Source organism: Malurus melanocephalus, unplaced genomic scaffold, assembly GCF_030028575.1.
Source record: "Malurus melanocephalus ecotype Western Australia unplaced genomic scaffold, MMel_1.1 scaffold_239, whole genome shotgun sequence".
Classification (NCBI taxonomy): Eukaryota; Metazoa; Chordata; class Aves; order Passeriformes; family Maluridae; genus Malurus; species Malurus melanocephalus.
The window spans coordinates 769,329-790,952 of NW_026623471.1; the positions used below are offsets into that span (position 1 = coordinate 769,329).

Sequence of the window (21,624 nt, forward strand, 5' to 3'; positions counted from 1 at the left end):
CAGCAGTCACCCAGCGTGGCTGTGCTTCAGCTGTGTCCTTGGGGTTTGTGTGCTGCACTCCAATCATGACTCAAGGACTGCCTGAAACACCGTTGTGCTTCCACTGCAGAAGAAAGCCAAGGCTTGACTGTGTCAAGGAATGTTTGACTGGGCTCTCTAACCTGGTTCTTGGAGTAGAAAAGAGTTCTACCTCTTGCTGTAYGGGTCTTCTTTTGTGCAAACACTGCAGAGAATTCAAGAGTCCTGCTGTGCATGCTGAACCCTGAAACCCAATGGGAATAAACATTTTTTTTTTTGTTTTTGCCTTACACAGAGCAGTAATTCCTTATCTTCGTTCCTGTTGAGGGATTTGGTGCTTCCAATTTTGGTTTTGTTATACATCAAAATAAAACCCCAAACAGAGCCAAGTCCACATTTTCTATGGCAGCAAATCTTCTTGGAATCTGGATAACAAGTACAACTGGAAGGAAACAAACTGGGGTTTAAATTTCTCTTGGAACACAAATGAAAGAACGTAAATTCTCAAGTCAATCTGTGAATGAAAATTAACACTGCTTTTGCAGTGGATCACTTTGAAAGTCACAAAGGGGTTTCTTTTGGACAGGTTAACAAACTGTATGCAGTTTTGGGTGCCACAATATAAAAAAGACAGAGAGTGTCTGAAGGAGGGCAGCGAAGATGKTGAAGGGTCCAGAGGTGAAGCTGTTTGAGGAACAGCTGAGGGCACTTGGTCTGTTCAGCCTGGAGAAGACTGAGGGGAGACTCACTGCAATTACAATTTCTTTGTGAGAGGAAGAGAAGGAGCAGGCACTGATTTCTTCTCTCTGGTGACCAGGAATAGGACCCAAGGGAATGGCCCAAAGTTGTGTCAGGGAACATTTAGGTTGGCTAGCAGGAAAGTTTTCTTCCCCCAGTGGGTGTTTGGGCACTGGAACAGGCTCCTCTGGGAACTGATCATGGCACCAACCCTGACTGAGTTTGAGAAGCTTTTGGGGAACTCTCTCCRGCACATGGTGTGACTGTTGGGGTGTCCTGTGCAGGGCCAGGAGTTTGATTTGATGATCCTGGTGGATCCCTTTCAATTCAGGATGTTTTTGCTTCTATGTATATCCAGCATGACTATAATTATCCTATTTYGGTATATCAATTTTTGTCCCACTAATTCTTGTTCAGAAATAATTTTMGTTTGAGAAATTTGGTGGTTAATCTGCTTCCAGACTTGCAAAGGAATGCTCAGAAGTATTGAGTTTTGTTTTTTGCTTTCAGTTCCACATAGGTCATGTTGATCTATAGGTATCATTTCTTTAATTGTAAAACCATCTGTGCYTTGAAGTATTTGTTTTGTTTATTTCTTTTCTAAAGGGCAGAAAAATAAAAAAAAATTGTTTTCATGTAAATTTAGTCAAAGACTGTGGCGAATCCTTGCTGTAGGCACTGGCATTTTTTTTTGTGTGTGTGTGTTTTGTTACTCATTTACTGCTGCTATATCATGTTTGTCACCATCTTATTACATCTTTCYCCTGGCCAGTATACACACAAAATATTTATCTGTGATGGCTGGGATGTCCAGCAATGTACTAGCCACAAAAACTGTGCTTTAAAATTGTTGAATTGGGAGGTAACTGGACTTGAGGAAGGTGCCCTCATTCACAGTTCATATCTGCAYTCCTCTGGAATGCTGCAATGAGTGATACCCAGGACAGACATAAAAAAAGGATGAGAATTTATTGAAAGGCACACTTTCTGAAATAACCAAGTGAATTTCTGTTAAGAAACAGAAACCACTTCTATTTTTGTTTTTTATTCGTGTAGTCTTTATGTTAGCATCTGAGCAAAATTCTGTGCTGCTAGACTCTCCATGTATTTCTTTTTGTTGAATATGTAATCTCTGGCATTAGGCCTGTGTTCATATTAAGAAAATACTTGGCCAGAGTTTATGCATTCCTGGAAGGACAACAGCAGGTTTTAAGTAGAGACAAAAATGTCATTTTAAATGCATACATGACCTGGTTTACTTCTTCATTTCTCCTGTAGCCCAGTCTCTAGTCAGATACAAGCCAAGAGCTCCCAGAGTAAGACCTGGGTATTGAGGGGGCCAAAATTGGGGCAGCTCAGAGCCCAGAGATCCTGCAGCAGAGCCCCAGCCACCTTCTAGYCTCAACAGCAGCAGTTAGCTAGAGTCTGCCCTGGAGCAACTCTGGGACTGGGACAAGTCTCAGTTTAACTATTAAAGCCTGAAAATGCATCCATTGCCTTCTGATGTTCTGTTCAGTTCTGTTTGCAGTAAAGAATTTACTTCTGGTCCGTGACAGCAGTCTGAGTCTTGTTAGATTCATATAGTTGCCCCTGAAATACATTTTCTTTCCCATTTAGTTTCATTTCTGAGTCACATAACTACTTTTAATTAACAGTTCTGTTGAACAAAGCATACTTGTTGGGAAAAGAGAGTTTGCTTTGATGAAACAATAGAATTSTCATAAACAGTGTCATTTCATGTTATCGGGAAGCAGATTGAACAAAACAGCCATGCAGCTATTTACAAATGGATTTTTGACTGGGGGTTTTCAGCACTCATTTGCTTTTGAAACTCACCTCCTGCTGTGGCTGTCCCTGCAGTGAGGAACGCGTGGAATGCAGGCACCATTTTTTACATCAGCTTGTAGGGAAGCACTCACTGTAACCTGGATTCTCTGCCTCTGGGGTGCAGGTTTCAGCCAGCAACAAGGGGCTAGTATTTTGGGGGTTTTCTCCCTTTTAAAATGTGAGGTGTTAAGTTCCAGACTTGGTCAGGCAGAAACACAACAAGCATTTTATCGCAAGTGCAGTATTTTCTGTTACAGATGATGTTTTCCTGACTACAGTCAGATCTGTAACCTCTGATGGCAGCCAGACAAGGAAGCGTTCTGTTTGTCGTAAATATAGTCACAGGAAAGGAGCAAGGGAACAGATTTATTGGTGTTCATCAGCACTGCCATCAGTGATATAAGTGTCCCCATGTCACTTCTCTACTCCCTCATACACATGTTTCCCAAGCAGTTTAAAGTGGGTACTTTCATCATTAAGACTCAATCAGTGCAATTGTCTTTCTGCACCCTCTCATTTTCATTAGTGCTAAAAGAAGATAGTTCAGCATCACATTTTACCTTCTTTTTCATGCCTTTGAAGAAGACTTTTCATTACTTCTTTACTTCATCAGACTTCCATTACTTCATTCAATTAGCACATCCTTGAGCTTTCAGGCTTGATGGGTTTTGGTTGCCAAATGTGGAGATTTGTGACTAATTCAATGTATGTTGAGATATCTTTTTTTTTCATATTTGCCTAAGTCAAATTCTTTGTTTTTTTGAATGGTTTTAAGTCTACATGTAAAATGAAACAGTTCTTAATTGTGTAGGAAAGAAGATTTTGAGAATTAAAATGATTGTTGCTCTGATGTAATAGATGTTTTGATACAAACAGGCCCAAATAGTATCCATAATACTGTTTTTCCAGTTGCTTTCACTAATATATTTTCAAATAAATTATCTTTTTAGCTTAGTGAGCCAAATGCAAGCGACTTTCCCTTTTRTGCACGTGAAACTGAGTACAAGAAATGCTGCAAAACTTAAGTAGAAAAGCATGATTACTGTACTATCTTCTGTATTATTTTATGCTTAGTTGTATTTGCTAGGAAATGTCTGTCTCCATTGAGGTTAGCTGTGTGAAAAATTTAGTTGCTAAAGACAGACTTTTAACGGGTGTTGCAGTTACGTTTTTGTATTACCATAAGGACAGATTTCTTAACTAAAATTTTATTTGAAAGCCAAAGTGACACAGGGGGARCTTAGAGTAGTAATGTTCTTTTTTTAAGGCTGAATTTATATCACAGTGAATTTAATTAAGTAATTTATTTTTAGGACTCCTTCCTCTCATTGCTCTTATATTAGTCTTGATTTAGTAAAATCCAGCTACTTTCTTGGGATTTTGTTCGTGCTGTAATACTGTACTGTCTTGCATGGTACTGTGTTGTGTTTATTAGTTATTAAACATKAAATTAGGGAGATGAGAATTCTGAAGCGTTTTTATTTTAGAGAAGAGATAATGGCAAATACCCTCACCAAATATGCCATTTCACAAATTAATGTTTGCAAGTGTACAAGAGCTCAAATATTGCAAGCTTCATCAAGTGAGGAGTGTRGAGTCAAGTTAGTGACTGGTTGTGAGGGTTGTGACAAATTTAAATTAAAAATGTCCTTGCATTAAGAATGTCTCTGCATAAAAATGTCTTTATGCATAAAAATGCATAAAGCATAGAGAGCACAAAATTGAGCTGCTATTCATACTTTTCTCTGGCTATGAAACACATTTTTTAAATAATTGCTGCAAAAATACTTTTTAAAATAAGAAAATAATTTTTTTTTTCTTTTCGGATTCCTCTCCTGATCTTTTACTGGAGCTGCTGKTTTTTTCTAGTACTGTTCCCCTTAAGAATATATTTGATTACTGAACTGAACTTATTCTGAATAAAATATTCATGTCTTCCTTCTGATTTGAATAGAGGAGTTTTGCACCTCTCAGCCTTTTAAAATTTTTTATGAAGGATTTATGTGTTTCTGTGTAACTTTTGTCTTTGCCCAACTGGACAAGAATATAATTAATGTTGAATGAGRTGGAGAAAATAGTGAGGATATAAATGGATGAACGGTTATTACTTGATAGGAATCTGATGGGGTAACTTAATTTTGCATTTTTAGATTTTAAAATTTTTGTGACGATCTCTAAGGGCTGAGTCCAGACAGTACTTTACTGGGGTGAATCTTACCAGCCTTKCAAATGTAGCTGTTTCTTTACAATTTGTGTCAGTAAATGGAACTTTTTAAAAACTGTATTTTCCCATTTATCTRATCTTAGCTCTTTCAGGGATTGAGGAATGATTTGCAGTCTGTTTTCATCCTGTTGCAAGTTGTTAAAAATTAAATTTTWATCCAAGAACTCTTCTACAGAAAACTGCGAAGGTTGAAATGTTCTTGATTAGCCCTACCAGCCCCGCTGACCTTTTTCACGATCCCATGTGGATTTTACTCTGTTCTGTGAAAAAATGTTCATCCATCATGRAAACAGCTTTGCAGTTAAATAAGAGAGGATCTGATGTGGAGCAGGGTGAACAAGGGGGTTCAAGCTGCCTCCCTTGTGGCAGGGAAGGCCCTGGGAGATGCAGATGTCCCCAAGAAGTGTGTGAGCCACAGTGGGACCAGAGGGGTGGTGGCTGTTYGAGTGTGTCCATGTGGGAAATGGAACCTCCAGCACTGCCCCCCAGATCTCCAGAGGGGACAGAAAGCTCTGGAAATTTTCTTCTGTGGGAGGTAGGTAGAGAAACTGTGCCTCCCTGTGGGTGGAGGATGAAGCTAAAGAAGTRAGACAGAACAAAGTTTTGGGTAGTTTTTTTTAAGGGCAAAGGGAGGAGGGAGAAACAGTCCCCAAATAGAAGCATACAGAACAGGAAAGGGTAGAGAAAATAGTAACTAGAAAATTAAATGGTTTAAGGAAAGCGAGGGACAGGGAGTAAAAATACAGACACTGTGGATATGTGACATAAACCAGAAAATAGATTTTTAAAAAAATCTGGTTTACAGATTTTCTTAACACGTGCTGAAATTTATGGCTAGGACATTAAAAATAGACATAAGAAAAGCTCTCTAATGATATTTTGCTTGTTTTATTTGGAAGTGACCCATCAGACACTTGAGCATTCAGTGTCCTGAATGGTCACAACTGTGAGTTCATAGTGCAGAAGCATTAATTACTTTAGGTCTGGCTGTATGTCTTCCTAAGTACTTGGAAAGTATGTGGGTAATTTCCCACACAGGTTAGGTACAAATGATGTTTTGTATGATTAGCACATGAAACACACCCATAACAAGAGTATGCCTGTGACATCAGGTGTGTCTGTCATTTGCTGACACATGAAACTGCCTACTGAGCAGGTTCCCAAAACTAACTGTGGGAAGGGAGGTCATTCTGCCAYTGGCAATGCTTTTTACAGCATTTTTACAAACATAGTAACAAAGTTAATGTCAGGAGTCTAAAATACTTTTTTTTTGTAATGCTAGTACCTTCTGAGGACACATCAGTAAGAGTTATTGAAACAGATTCCTGGATCAGAGGTATTTCACGACTGCCTTACTATAATCCTAGTAATTTCTATTTACTAGAAATATTAAGTTTATATTCCTGCCTACAGCTTTACAGTTTTTTTGGTTTGGATTTTTTGGCTTTTTTTTTTTTTTTTGGACATAGTAGCGAGATTTAATAAATCAGATCTCTTGAGAAATGGTTATTTCACAATCACTTACTAATGCTGTTGTCAGAAATGTAAATAAATGAAGTTGTCAGSAATGTAAATAAATGGTGTCAGTGTTGGGGGATAACAAAGTGCCAGTTTCACTGAGCAAGAATAGAAGTTTAGTAAGAAAGAGRTGAACAGAAACCAGCTTAGACACAGAACTTTTCTGTGCTCTGCTTTTGGCAACAGAAGCAGGAARAATATCTCCAAAAGCTCTCCAGAAYAGTGCGGTGGAAGGGTGAAAATGCTGGCTTCCCTGAGGCACCAAAGCTTTAGGAAGTTGGGGGAACTGAAGAATAATTAATTCCGCTAGCTTATCTTTCTTGAACTGATTGCAGTATCTTACCCCCTTTGCTTCCTGATAAATTTAATTGGTTGGTCTTTTGTTGAACCTGATCTGGGAGCTCAGGACTCTGAAGCAGCATAAACTGATGGAAATCCATTGTGCAGCCGTCCTCTCCATCAAACAGTGCTGTAGCATCCGCTTGAGAAATACCAGATACATCAGCCAGGCACTCTCTTTTGACTTGAGATAAAGTCGGGCTCCTTTGATGGGCAGGGTCCAGTTTCACTTTGGCCAGCTGGGTACAAAATGGTTCTTGACCCAGGAAAAGCATCCTTCTTTCAGGACACTGCTTATGTATGTGTTCCATCCAGATGGGAAGGAAGGACTGCATTTGTTCCACCCAAAGTTTTAACTTGTGTGAAGTGATAATCAAACTAAGGTGATAGACATCTAAAATCAAGATATCATCTGCATGCAAGGAACTAATATTAAACGGAATGGAAATTTTCAGGAAGTGTAGTTTTATATGCTGCTGWTCTGGTATTAGTTTTAAAAAATAGYAGGCATCCAGAAGCTCCAGAAGCTATTATGACATTTTTTAATTCAGTACTGAAAATCGAGAGCATATGTGACTGTCATTGGGTAAGAGAATTACAGCACCTTGCTCTTATATTGCTCTAAAGGATCCCATGGGCCCAGACTTGTTCATCGTAGTTTTGGGATTCTCTACTGCTGCTGTGCCTGGTGAGCTGAAGACTTCCATGGGTTTGTGTGGGCTATAAGTTATAACTTATATTTTTCCTTCATCTCCTATTYCTACATCAAATGAGTCAAGTAAAGGAGCTATCTGAGTAGTTACTGGGATTGATACTTTTTACTACCACAAATACTGATTAAGTGCTGAGTGTTGTTGTCAGCTGGGGAGGCTGGAGGCAGAGTGGTCAGATAAGATGGCATGACCAGTTCTCAGAGTGTACTATTGCAGCCTGCTGTTTGTTTTAAAATATTAATCTACCTTCAGATTGGAAAACGTGGGTATTTTATCTAGTGTGGTGTCATGTTAGTACTATCAGACCTTTGTGATTGCCAAAATAGAGCAGAAAAATGGTCCTGGAAGGTTTCCATGCAGATAATCCGTCTTAAAGGGTAACATGCTAAGTAAAGAGCCATGATTTCTGAACCAAAAACCTTATCTTTGTGGGAGTAACTAGTGCATGAAAATGCTGTCATTTGCAGGAATACATGTGATATGGATACTTAAATACATTTTACTGGTCCCTGTATGGGCTTTCTATTGTAGGATTTGCCTTACATGATGGGGCTTTGGGCAGTCTGTCCAGGGGAAGATGTCCCTGCTCATGGCAGGGAGGTTGGGTTGAGCTGATCTGTAAAGGTCCCTTCCAGCCCAAACTGATTCTGTGGCTTAGCGTGGTTTGGATGTCACCAAGTTGCCCAGTAGCAAGAGAATCTGTGCAAGGCCGATCCCACTCCCTGGGCTTCTGCACAGGGTGTGAAGACTTCTTTTCAAAGGGACACCAGCTTTTTCAGGCTCTGAGGTGTGCACCTGGAAGCACGACATTTGTTTACTTTTCTGTTTGCTGCTCAGCCCCAGGTACTTGCTTTTATTTTGGAAACAGACCTTCCCCTGGATTTGTGTTTGCTCTGAGAATGAAGCTGTGCTGCCATCTCTAGCAGCAAGTGCTGACCTGTGCAGGGCACTGTCCTGGGAAGGAGAATATTCTGCAGTAGCTGACAGTACAAATCACCTGCTAATGCACAGGAAAACCTACGAGTATCTGTTCATACTGTCCTCTTCCAGGGTAGTGACAATGGAGAAGGCTGAAGCCTGGGGGGTGGTTTATAAGTTGTTGTGAGTCCTCCGAAGTCAGCTAACTTTCGCTGGTAATTGTGCTCACATAAGCGTGATTTCTTTCTAAGAACAGGCCAAAGATCTCCTGCAACAGCAGGAATTTAATGAATATTTCATGAGTAGCTTAAGTTAGAATTTTTAGGATTAAAAGAGGAAACTGGGTCAAATTCACGTGTTGTATCTAACTTCTTTAATGCTGGATTCATACGTGTTGCATTTTGAAAGATGAAGAAGTAGGTTTTTTGAGGTAGCATTTTTTGTGTGGTGAAGTGGGTTTTTTTTCATTTGACTATTCTGTGGAACAATTAYTTTTCCCTTTGGAATTTTGTGGGCCAAATCTCAGGAGACTCATGGAGTTTCACAGTGTGTCCAAGGACTTCAGGAGATGCCTCTCCAGCATGTGGTATCTCAGTTGGACGTTGTTTTCAAGTATTGTCACTACAAGCTGTAGCTGCCAAAGCCACTGCCAGTGCCCAGATAAATGAAGTAATAAACTGAAGTTCAGGTTAAAGGAGAGAAAGTTTTCTTCCTTTCTAATGATCATTTGCATAGCAGAGATGGAGAATGTAGTTACCACATCATGCTGTTATTGCAATGATCTGATAAACAGAATTAATAAAATGCACGAGAAAGGATCCTGATGACTGTGGTTTCAAATCCCTCTTACACCCATAGGTGTGTTAGTGGCTCCCTTGCATAACTTTGGTTTTGTTTCACTTTTTCTAACTCTCTCTTTAGCATTGTGTGAAATATTAGGCTTTGTTTTTATACAAGAGATGATGAAACAGGAGATAGAAAAAACCCACCAATGTATTATAAGCCTCTTTGGAGCTGTAAATAGTCACATTAAGTGTTCTCAGTGTTTTCACACAGTTTTACACTCATGTCACAATTTTCTGTAATGGATAGTGGTTTTTTTCTTCATATTTTTAACCATGTAGACATTTTTAGATTTGGTGTATAAAATATATAAATGCCTAAGCTATAGCAAGGCTCTTATTGTTTTTCTGGTCTTTTTAAAATATGTATGGAAATAAAAAGTGCATAAATGTAACTGATTGCTTAGCATTATTGTGGTAAAGGGCATTTCTGAGTTTTGTTACACAAAAATACAGCAGTGCAAGATGGACTGTCTGCTGTTTTTGCCCAAGCAAGTGCTGAGCATTCAGAGCAGCTGGAGCTTGGGGAGGGTAACCCAGTTAGTCCTGGTTGATGTCTCTGTGCCAGCCTAGTCCTCCTCTCTGCCTCCTCTCAGCTGCCTTTGGAATCTGTCATCTGTCCTGCAGTTTTGTCCCACAGTGGGTTTTAGGTATTTTAAGAAAACCAAGAATTACAGCTTTGGACGTTCATGATTATTACCTTCCCTTTTGCTGGCTCAAACTGAAAACTGAATTACGATGCCTTAAAGGGGCCCAAACTAACTGTTAGGATTTGTCTTTSTCCTCCCTCTGAAATATCTCCCCTGAGTAATAACATGCAAATACAAAAATAAAACCAAGGAAATTGATTTCTTCTTTGTTCATTTAGGCTTTTGTGCTATTAATTCCATGGCAGATGTTTTCTTTTTAAGGCTATACTCTGTCACAGAGTGTGTTCTATCCAGAGTGAATTCTGGTGTCTATGCTGGGTGCTGCAGTGTCACTTTTAAGAAGGGCAATATTTTTAATGACAAAGAGGAAARTCTGAAGAACAAGTGGATTCTGTGTCTGGGTTTCTTTAACTGGAATTGKATTGCTTTACCTACAGGTTTTGTGGCTGACTGGCTTCTTTCTCTGCTTTTTATCATAACATTGGGGAGTTTACRGCAATTAAATCACTACTCATTCACTACTCATGAAGTTATTTCCAACAAGRTTTTGCTCAATAAAGATCAAGCTTGGGTTTTGTTACGAAATGTTGACTACTGCCTCTTCACTAGGAGGAATTTCCACTTATCCTGGAAATTAGTTCTAGGTTTATTAGGAATTAAATTACAGTGATTTGGTTTGGGTTTTTTATCATCATYTTCTTCTTTTCCCACTGTTCAGCTGTGAGGTCTGGCTGGCTGCCCCCACCACCACCTGCYCTGCCTCCTCGACCTTCTGTGTCTCAGGTAAGGACAAAGCTTTATTTCTTTGCTGTGTGTTAYTTGTTTATTTATGTTATCATTGCARTGATTAACCCAAGCTGACATGGACACAGCAGTTGTTCTTGCTTCCAAGTTAATGCAAATCTGCAGTTTGCAGTTCCACGTCTCCTCYGTTGTCTGTCTGGCCGGTGTGTTGCGGTGTGGAATTACAGGCTAATTAAACCTCTTTGCAGTGCAGCTGACGTGCCCCCACTAGACATAACTGTAAATTAAAGGCTAGCAAAGCTGGTCTACCAAAAAGAGTTTTATGCCTGAAGACATGGTCTTGATACCTGCTATTGCTGTTTGCTTCTTGAGCCTCAAATGCGCTGRCGGCGTCTGCTAAGGGAGCCGTGGCAGGAGAGAGTGTGCTTCACCCATGGGTTTAAAAAATAATGCTGAAAGGAAGYGAATGCCGTGTCAGTTGTATTGTGAAGTTTCAGACCATTAGTGGTGTGCTTTTATTTTGCTTTTTGGGTGAGTCTTTGGGTTTTGTTTTTTAGAGCATCACACAACTACAGCACAATCATGCATGTCTGCATCCAGATAATTCTTCRTGTTTCAGGAAATTATGGAGGATTATAGTCTTTTCCTTTCTACGTTGTTGGATGTGTTTAAGTCTTAATCAACAATATGTTTCATACATTACTCTTTCAGATGAAGTGTATAATAGGAAACAAAGCCACAGGGGAGCTGACAGCCCTTACATACAAAAAGCTGGTGGGATACCTTCCTTGGGCAAGAATGGTCATCACTTGAGCTTTGGATCTACCCTTAAGAGTGTGCTGTTGAACTTGCTGCAAGTGCTTATGCACAGTGCTTATGATGGAGGTGATTAAAGGCTTGTTGCCACCCCCAGCTCCACCAGCAGCTTGTGGTGCTCTGCCCCTTGTTGGCACTCAGTGCAGTTTCTGCCTTGAGGTCTGTGGAGCTCTCTGGTTTGAGTTTGCACTGACTACAACCAGTCCTGCTCTCCGAGAACAAAACCAATGGTTTCAAGCAAAGTTCTGTTAATTGTCTTTTCCTTTGTCAGGTCACATTTCCTTAGCAGGGAAATGAGAACTTAATTTGCTTATGCTTGTCCAGCAGCTTCCTCACCAAATACTGAACCAGCTGCCCATCCTACACCGGGCCATGCACAATACAGGACCTTTCTAAAACAATAAACGCAAGAAAATTCTTGTGAAATTTTTGATCCAGTCCTCTCCATTACAAAGGTCTAGTTTTTCAAATAAAAAAAAAGAGTGGTTTCTCTGTCTGCTCAGTAATGAAGATGCAGCTGATGCTATGCTAAGATGTATCACTTACATTCACTAAATTTATTCCTGATGATATTTAAAGATATTGAATCAAATATCAAAATACTATTGTTCTGATGTCTCTCAAAACTATGCATAAAACCAGTTATTGAAAGCATAATAAACTTTATGCTCATCACATTGTTTATTTTTTCTTCAAGCATGCCTTTCTGTGGTAAAGGTAACAGACAGTAGGGARGTATGTGTGATGGGGTCATAATTTATCTGAGCTGATCTTTGCCAATAGCAGGTAAGCAATAGTGAGCATATGGATTACAGTAGTCCTGTGGGGCCCTTGATTTAAAGAGCACAGAGAAGTTGGAGAAAGGGATCTGCTTTCAAAGCTGAGACAGGAGCAAGACCTGAAGAAAAGCCATGAGGCTTTTCAATATTCAGCTTTTTCTTGTTTCAAGATTTACCAAACTCTTCTTAAATTTCTGTTTTAACTTATTTTTCAACAGTGTTATTGAAAATCATTCTTTAGTGTCATTTTGCTGTATGTCTGCAATTAAACACTCTTAATGACAAATGTAGCTTGGAAGTTAAGCAAATCCTGCATGTTTCAGGTGGCTGTGCACCTTATAAGTATGCTCATGATATGATTATTTTGGCTCMGCTTTGGAAAGCAGTTGATGGAGGAGTGGGAAATAATTTCTTTCTGAGGACTATGGTTTTCCATGGATGACTTGAGAAGCAGCTTGAACCAGTTGGCTCTTTACAGTGAGATTAAAGGTCTCATGGGATGTAAAGTKCACAATAGAGAGGTACCAAGGGATAGTTATAACATTTCAGTAATAGGAGCAGAAGTTTTCCTGTGMGCTTCATCCATAGCAATATAGAAGTGGCACCTTGACTTTGGTCCCRTGTTGAAGTGCTTTTTAGTAGAATTTACTTCAGCCTTTAGGAAAACATTATTTTTCCTGTCAGAGCCTCCAAGGTAATCAACCTTGGTGAGTTACTGAATCACTGGTTATTCAGAGCATGCCAGACATCTCTACTCACATTGCAAACKTCCTAAATTATGTCCACATCCAACTCTGCCTCCATAGTCCAGGCAGCTGAATTACAAGGGACAAGACTGTACCACTGGGTGAGCAGAGCACAAGATGTTCTTAGAGTTGATAGTGTTGTGGCCTTGACTTCACAGCTCAGGGCTTTACTGTAAAGTAAAACTTYACAGGTTTACTGTGGCAGGCTTGGGTTTGGGATTCTGGGAGGACCTGGCCAGTTTATGGCAAAGAGCAGCAGGGGTGGCTCCTCTGCTCAGCCTGCACTGTCAGCCCGTGCTGTTCCACACCTCTGCTGGGCAGACACCTTTACAGGTGGTGGCTGCATCTCTTTTTGCTTCTATGACAGCATTTGGAGTTGGTGGATTTAACTCTTTTTTTTTTTGTTGGTGGCCTCTAAAAGTCTATGGCAGCTCCTTCTCAGGATGTGTCTCCATGACCAAACTCAGCATTTTATTGCCTTTTATCAGTCCACAAGCTGTACTTAAGTTTCTCAGAGCTTTTCAGCAGACACTTCTCTGATGCAGTGATGTTTTTATCTGATGTGCCTATGGTTACTGTAAGTAAACTTAAYAAATAAAGATGGACTAGAGGCCAGTTTAAATAGTGTGGATACACCATTTTCTTCAATTCATGATCTTTTAACCCAAATTCCAGCCCGTACCTCTCTGCACTGCAAGCCATTTTGAATTGATGTTTACATTAAGACATTGTGAATAGCAGTATGGAATATATTAGATACATCAATTGATATTGGTTTCCAGTTAAAAAAAATTAAGTCATTCAAGTTTTGCCTCAATTCTATAAAGAGTGCTTGGAAAGATTATGTATGGGAAAACATAGACAAGAGGGGTTTTTTTTTGATATGTTATTTTGAAGTGGTTTTGTTTTGTGCATAAGGCTGTGTGTAACTTCACTGACACCTTCTGTGATCTCTAGTAGCACATCTCACATTTAGCAAGTCTGCAGTGAATTCTTGGATTTAAGGATAATTTTATCTGTATCAGTTTCCCAATTTTCTTGACCATAAATATTTAATATACTGCAAGCTATTGTAGACTTAGGATACTGGCAGTGCCTTACCTCCTCTTATTTACTACAGCATGCCATAGTGAATAGAACAGCTAACCTGTAGCTTGTTGAAATACCTACTGTGTTTTTTTTCTGGGCTTGTAGAGAATGGGATTCAGTGGGTAAATTTTCCTGTGCCTGTGTTTCTCACTTAATGTCATTAAGGGGAAATGGCATAAAGATGGCCCCAGAACTTTTGTGTGGATGCAGGGCTGTACAGAGAACATTTGTGTAGCATGGAGGTGCCTGAATCACGATAGGACGGCGGTAGCTATGCAGCTGATTCACAGTGGCACAGATTTCAGATAGAAAACTACTTTGGGTGCTCATGAATAATGTTCTGCTGGAGCCAAATATGTATGCACATCTCATATAAACCCCTGTTGTTATTTTTTTAATGGAAAACAAAATAATACTTTATTACTGTTGGCTTTCAAGCCTACAGAAGTCATTTACCACAGCTGCTTTCTCTGGGAGATTTAGTAACATATTTATGTTAATAGGAATTACGGATGAACACTGAAGAGCAAATATAACTTTAGGATTTTATCCAACATCAGCTAACTATCTGCAACATTGCCCAATTAGATCAACATTCCTTTATTTAAATTACTCTATTTCAGTACCTTCCTGTCCAATAATGAAGGCATATCTTCAATCCTGCCTGTGCTGTATAAGGGAATTTGAAAACAGTGGGACTGGAAGAAAACTCTGTGTATCTTGGCTGAAAAAACTGATGTTCCTGGTCTCTTTTCCCAGAGACACAGTTTTAAGCCTGTTGGTTTTGTAAATTCACACTGGTTTGTGCCTCACTTTTATTTCTGGAGAACTTGGGGTGTGTTTTTCCCACCGATTCCATGCTGGCAGTTTTGGCAGGCACCAAAAAAATTATGGGTGAAGCCAAAGCATTCAAGTGGAGTAGGTAGGCAGCTGTTAACATTATCAAATTGAAATACCCTGAGTATAGTGCAACTCTGAAGATTAAAATCTTACTGTGTTATATGAGCTCAGAATTCAGCTGTCAGTTTAGTGGCCATCATTAGATGTTATTGATTCGATGAAATCCTGGAAATGAAGCACTCTGAGGGATGATGGGTGGGTCACCCTGCCCAGTCACAGTGCYTGGTGGAGTTAGAAAGCAAAGATATTATTCTTTTTAACGTATTGAATGTTCTGCTCTCCAAATGTTACTTGATACTTCATAACTCCTTGAAGCTTTTTGGCCATCCATCATCCAGAATTGCAAGTGAAAACTGGGACCCAGTTCAAGAAGTTGTCTCTACTCCACGTCCTGCCGAATCCATGGAGAGCCTTGAGTGCGGGGTGTGCTCAGGCTGGGTTTGTAACCCTCAATTACACGAGCCTGTGCTGAGGCCAGGGTGTGGGGAAGGACTCCTGTCTGTCCTGCTGAGACCTCTGGGTCTGCAGAGCAGGCTCCAGGCTGGTCCAGGCATCCCTCCAACGCTGAGTCTTTGGCTAAAGCAGAGGTACATGGAGCATGAGGTCGGGCTTGCTTACAAGGCTGTTTGGAGAAAATATTCAGGCATTCCTTTATTCTGTAAAATTACATGAGGAATTTCAAGTGCTGGCAGGACACCTGGAATTTTACAGGAAGGAACTCTTCTGTTACATAAATAGAAATCCCCTCCCCAACCCCTCAAAAAGGTGAAGGTTTTGCCWTTGGCACCATGCAATTTTATACATGGCGGTATTCTCCCAAGCAAYCATTTTTTATTAAATGGAAGGAATACTTTTTTAGCTTGCATTTACAGGCACTGTGCAAGAAAAGGTTGGGKTTTTTTTGATCATCTCCATGGTTTTGGCTGCAGAATAACATATGTTGTATAAGCCATGCAATAGGTATTGAAGAAGCCTGTAACAGTAATGAAACTGAAAGTCTTCTATARCATGAAAGATTTTGCCATCTGCCACTTTGATATAATACAAATGGATTATCTTCCTCTCATGAAAATTATATATTAAATCTAAGGCAGCCAGACAAAATAAATTACARTTTAAGAAGTGGTGGAAAGTAGCACAGTTAAAATTGAATTTGAGGAGTAGTTGATGGATGCTGTAAAATCCTTTCTAAAGAGGTTTCTGGGAGAGTGGAAGAAGGCAAGTATCTTAATTAAAATGTGTTGTAACAATTTTTTAATTTGGCTTCACATTTATCATAACAACAAAAAAAGAAGCTGGGAACCCAATGCGTGTATCTCTAGTGGAATGCACATATGCCTTTCTAGCTTACGTTAATCTGGTTTTGTAGAAGTTGAAGTATTAAAACAGATTGTTAATGCTTCCATCTGGGTCCTATTCTTTCCTTGTGAATGAGCTGAACATTGCAGCAATTTGTTTGTATTTACTGCCTTTCTCCTCAACCTTATCACCAGCCCTCAGATAGCTCAGGGAAAGAAAAAGCTTATCAAAACTTCAGGGCTGCACAGCRCTGAGGAAGCAGGCAGCACGCTAAGACCCTGGCAGCTTGTTGCATTTGCATCCCTGTGGGGTTTTTTTCTGTCTTCCCATTTTCAGTTTTTGTAATAAGCAATAAAAAGAATTGATGATTCAGTGTGGGATGCAGGAGACTCACATGAACTGGAATTGAGATGTCTCRACTCCTCAGAAATTGGCTTTAAGCACAAAAATATGAGTGTTTAGAAAGGAGCAAAATACCTCTTAAATGAACTTACGTAGAGATGACAGAAGATTGCAGTAGGCACACACAGAACATTAAGCATATTTAGTGTCCTGCTTTTTCTTACAGATAAGCTGTTCTCAATACTTTTTTTTTTGCAAAGCTAAGCAGTGGTACTATGCAGGTAATGATTATGGGGTATTCCAGTGAATGCACAGAGATAATTTCATTTCTGCGAGTAGTACCATTGACTAAAATGGGACTATTTCCATGTGTAAAGTTAGCCTGGAGCAGAAGTGTGGGCAAAATAGAATTGTGGGAATGATTGAATATATATACTTCACCTCTTGTAAGAAGGSTATCAGGTAGCAGAAATATGAAAGCTTAGTGTAGATCTTCTGTTCTGGAAGATCAGTTATGGATTGTCTTGAAAAGTGGGTGTGAAATCTGCATACAATCCTGCATTGCAAAGCAAAAGAACTGGAAATATAAGCGAAGAACCTGTTGTTAAGTTACTGTGTTCTCTTACCATTATGAAAATCTTTCATCCGAGGCTTTTGAAGTACTCAATGAGTGCTTAAGTGAGCATTAGATATTCTTTTAGAAAGGTACTGTTAAGTATCACCACATGGAGCATGAGGAGATTATGAATGGCTGGTCAGGGATCATGCGAGGAAATAATGAGCATTTGCTGCTCCTAATACTCTCCTTAACCATGAGGAGTGATTTGTCCTAATGCTCAGTGTTGGCCATAGGCCACAGGTTGGGCTCTGTCTGTGGCCATTGCACAGAAACTTTGATGGCCAGTTCTGCCTGAAGAATGAGGAGCTCATGGCTACTCCTAGAAAATTTGAGACTGTGCTGAGGAAACTGGAGATAGTGTCTGTTAATAACTAGACTGGCGTTTGCAAAGAGAATCACCTCAGGAGATTTGGAATAGGACACTCTTGCTCTTTCCTATGGTCACTTACCCTGCTTCCTAAAATCAAGATACTCTTTAGCTTGGTGTGTAGACTCCACACTGCTGATAGTGCAGATGATGAGGGTATTCTTTGCTCATCTCCTGTAAYCCTGGGTGTGTTCCCAGCCATCCCAGCCAGCACAGCAGCATTCCCAATGCCAGCAGTTTGTTCCATACTGAGGATGTGACACCTCCATCGAAGCACTTCTACATTACCATAAATGGAGTTTCCTTTGGAAGACCAAACTGCATAATGTATAATTAATAGACCAATGGTGAAGAATTTAACCCCAGATATAATTGTGCCAAGATGTATGAAAATTTTAAGATGTTTCTGTGATTGGAGGGAGATAGTTTATTGCCATGTTTCTGAATGAGTTGCCTGGAGACTGTACTAAGCATGGTAWTAATATGATGAAAAATTAAAGGCAACTCACCTCAGCTGCTCCTGATGGATCTCCCTTTCCTTGCACTCCACTACAGGACCCAGAGCATGTTTGAGCCAGGCTCTCTGTGTCCAATACCAGAAGGTTACAATCACTGCTTTCACCTCACGTGCAGCTCAGTGAAGGGAAGGAAACCTGCTCAGAATCCCTCTGCCAAAAGAAAAAGCAGGAGTTGTTTTTCCTTTAAAATCGCTGTGAGGACAATGTGGGAAGATCCTCAGCTTGCAGGTGTATTTGTAAAGCCTCTCGGAGGGGTCTTTGTCGGGTTGGCTGCACCAGCAAACCTTTGCATTGATGCATGAGCCAAGCACTGAGAAATGGCCTGTCCCATGTGCCACTAGGTGGCAGTTTAGGGACATGGCAGTCACTTGGTTTTATTCATTATGCAGAAGCTGCATCACCAGAACTAGTTCTTTCTTTTTTTTTCCCGTTGTTTTTTCTTTGGGCTTTTTTTTTTATTATTTTCTTTTTTTTTGTGTCAGCTGCAGCTATTTCTTTATTTTTCCCAGCCCCTGCACTGCTGGCTGCCGAACTTTGCCATCCTCATGTCCTGGCAGCAGGGAGATGTGGCCAGCCCAGTGACCCAGCCAGCAGGTACCACAGCCCTGAGCTCGGGCTGCAGGCTGTGCCTGACAGACACATCACAGCACTCAGCTCGCAGAAAATGGGTCTTGCTCTCACAGATTTTGAAATCTTACCCTTTTTGACATTATCACTGTGATTTATATTTGATTTCACCAGAACACAAGGTTTACCCTTCTTCCGCTTTTTAGTTCCCTTCCATTTAAAACAATATTCTCCTGCAATGAGACCATTAAAAAAAAAAAAAAAGAGAAGGACAGGAAAAAAGAGAGGGTGGTTCTGAAAAAGTTTGGGTTCCATTTGTTTTTTGCTAATTTTTCTTTCCCCTCTAGGCYCTTTATTTGACAATTATTTCAATTTTTCTGATTATTTGAAACTGACATTGTAGAATACCAGTCTGTTCAGTTACTTTCACACTGTTTGAACATATTGGTTCGTCGAAAGCTACATTTTTTAGTAATGTATTGACAGTATGAAGTTGATCTTCTTTTTTTCCTCTCCATTCTATGGAATACGTTAATATATTCTTGCTTTTGTTGCAAGGTTTAGTGTAGGCTCCAGCAAGAGTGTGAGCACCAGAAGCTGCCTGCCTGGCCAGGTTAAGGCAGGGGTCTGGTGCTCCCTCTCCAAGGTCATTTAGAGCTGTCTGTCCTGTCCCTGTCACTGTTCTGTGCTGTGCAGCAAAGCTATACCATTTATAGTATATATATGACATGTCTMTCTGAAGGGCTGGGTTTACTCTTGTTGTCCCCAAATCAATGAATGGGTTGTCAAATCGATGTGGCCCAAACTTACTCTGTGGTTCTGTTTGTTATTTGAGCTTTGCCATCCCCAAATCATTCATGAAACCCTCGTGGGCTCTGCCAGGCTGCTGTTACCAGTGCTCACAGTCATCATTTCTTTCAAATGTATAAAAAGCGGTTGTAGAAATCAGGGAGGTTATGGACTATTCAGCTTGCTGATAAAGAAATGTTCTGTTGCATTCAATGGACTTYTAAAAGTCTTTGATTTTTATAGACACACAAAAAAAGATTGCTCTTTTCCATTTCATTCTATTTGACCAGAAATCTGCATTTAAAGAGGAAGCCCTTCAATATATAAAAAGCTTTTCAAAATTCAAATGTTAGCATTCAATAGTTACTAAAATTAAAGAAAATATGAGATATTAATATTCAAATACTGGAAAGATAACAGTGTGAGGAGTTCTTTGGGTTTTTTTTTTTTAACCTTCAGGTAATGCTACAGATGTAACACACTTGAAAAAACAGTGGGACAGAAATCTCATCAAAGTACCTTTTCCCTCTCTCCCGAGGAATTTCACATGTGTTTAAAAAAAACTAAATTCCAAATCTTCCTCCTCTGTACACATGTTTGATTCTGTGTGGTTGGAGAAGAGCAGTACCACAGAACCACATTTTCCCTGCACCTTTCTCTTACAGCTCTTATTGTGTCTGTTATGGAAGGACTGGAAAGGTTATGGAAGAGTTCCTCATTAAATATACCAAATTCTRTGCTTTCTATCATTTTTATTTAACTTATAGTTAAGCACTGGGAAACTTGTGACTGCTACAGAATTTGGTGGGTCTGTGCAGAAACATCGTGACGACAGTGAATTAGGTTCTTTGGTGTGCAACAAATTATTATTAWGGCTAAAATCCTGGCCTCTTAAAAGTTTGAGGTTTGCGTTGGACTTGGTTTTAAACACCAGCTTTCATCTGTGTAGAAACAGACATTATYTGAGGAGGGAGCAGGATGGCAGGTTGTCCCTCCTGCCTGGGGAGCCACTGCCAGCCTGGCTCCAACTTCCAGAAGCCAGGAAAGAAAGAGAAGAGGCTGTGTCAGTGCCAAGTGTCCTCAGCCTCCTGCTCCTGCCTGCCTTCCCCATCCTGGAGAGCCAGCACAGAAACCACCACACCATGTTTGTGATAACCACGTTTGCTGCTGTGCACTGGGGACAGGCAGCTCTAAATCCAGCCACGCTCCCCAGTGCTGTGCCCCGTCCTGGTGGAGGAAAGCAGAAGGTGCAGAAATCTTTCATGAGAGGCAAAGCAAGGGATTAACCCTCTGTTTTAATTTGATTCTCAGTCAGATATGTTGGGAATCAGGTGTTTTGTTTTGCAGATGTGTTGGCCTGGGTGGTGAGTGTTCAGCTGCGTTTCTGTTTGAAATGTGAGAAGGGAGGAGGGAAGAGTTGTCTGCTTTATGACTTATGTTTTCGGTAACTTTGCTGTAATTTTTGGTATGATTCAGGCTTTGTCGCTCCAGCCTCTAAAACTTCAAATACAGAGGCTTACTTCAATGAATTTTCATCAGTTTCAGGTGATAAAAAGGTGACAGGGCACATCCAAGATCTTTCTAGCTTTTTTCCACTCTCTTATTTTTTCTCTGAGTATTTAGACCATAATGGYAATTCTAGAAGAAAATCTGGGTACTAGATAGTTTACATTCCGGGAGATGGTTCCTAATACTTCACAAAAAAACTTCTCCTGTTTTCCCAGCACAATAAAGTGCAAGAATATGGTTTCATTAAAARTCTGCAAAAGACATATGTCATCCATTCAGCTGTCACCCTCGATCTCCATTTCCCCTACTGTTGAATTGTTAAAGTAACTTTTCTTTTGTGTGTAACCTTTCCTTTCATTGACTTTATTGTATGTGACTGCTAGTCATTTTCTGCTGTAGCAATGACTGATTTGTTGTTGCAGACAGAGCAACCAWCTGAGGCTGAATTACATCCTCAGATGAACAGACCCCCGTCACAGGCAGAAGAAAACAGTTCAGCAAAAAAGGTGAGATCTGCACACTTGAACCGTTATGGAGTGATTTACCGTCATCAACAAATGTGGTTGTTTAAAGTTTAAAAGCAATTAAATAGAGGGTTACAATTATGTTTTTACATCTTTACCTTCTCTGGAGGTCAAGATGCTGGAGAGAACTGTGATGGTGTGTGACAYCAACTCGGATAAATCACTAAGAAACCTCATAATACATACAGATTGATATATGTGCTTTGAGAGAGGCAGCTTGCTGTTTATT

General features: G+C 40.0%; 1 protein-coding gene across 3 annotated transcripts in view; it reads left to right on the forward strand.

Moving 5' to 3' along the window:
- REPS2 (RALBP1 associated Eps domain containing 2) overlaps nucleotides 1-21,624 on the forward strand; it is an 89,882-nt gene that overhangs the window by 62,861 nt on the left and 5,397 nt on the right. For all 3 annotated transcript variants that reach the window (XM_057375116.1, XM_057375117.1, XM_057375118.1), the window contains exons 14-15: nucleotides 10,506-10,570; nucleotides 21,294-21,377. In XM_057375116.1, the coding sequence (XP_057231099.1) occupies nucleotides 10,506-10,570; nucleotides 21,294-21,377 (149 nt within the window). The remainder of the gene's footprint in view (nucleotides 1-10,505; nucleotides 10,571-21,293; nucleotides 21,378-21,624) is intronic.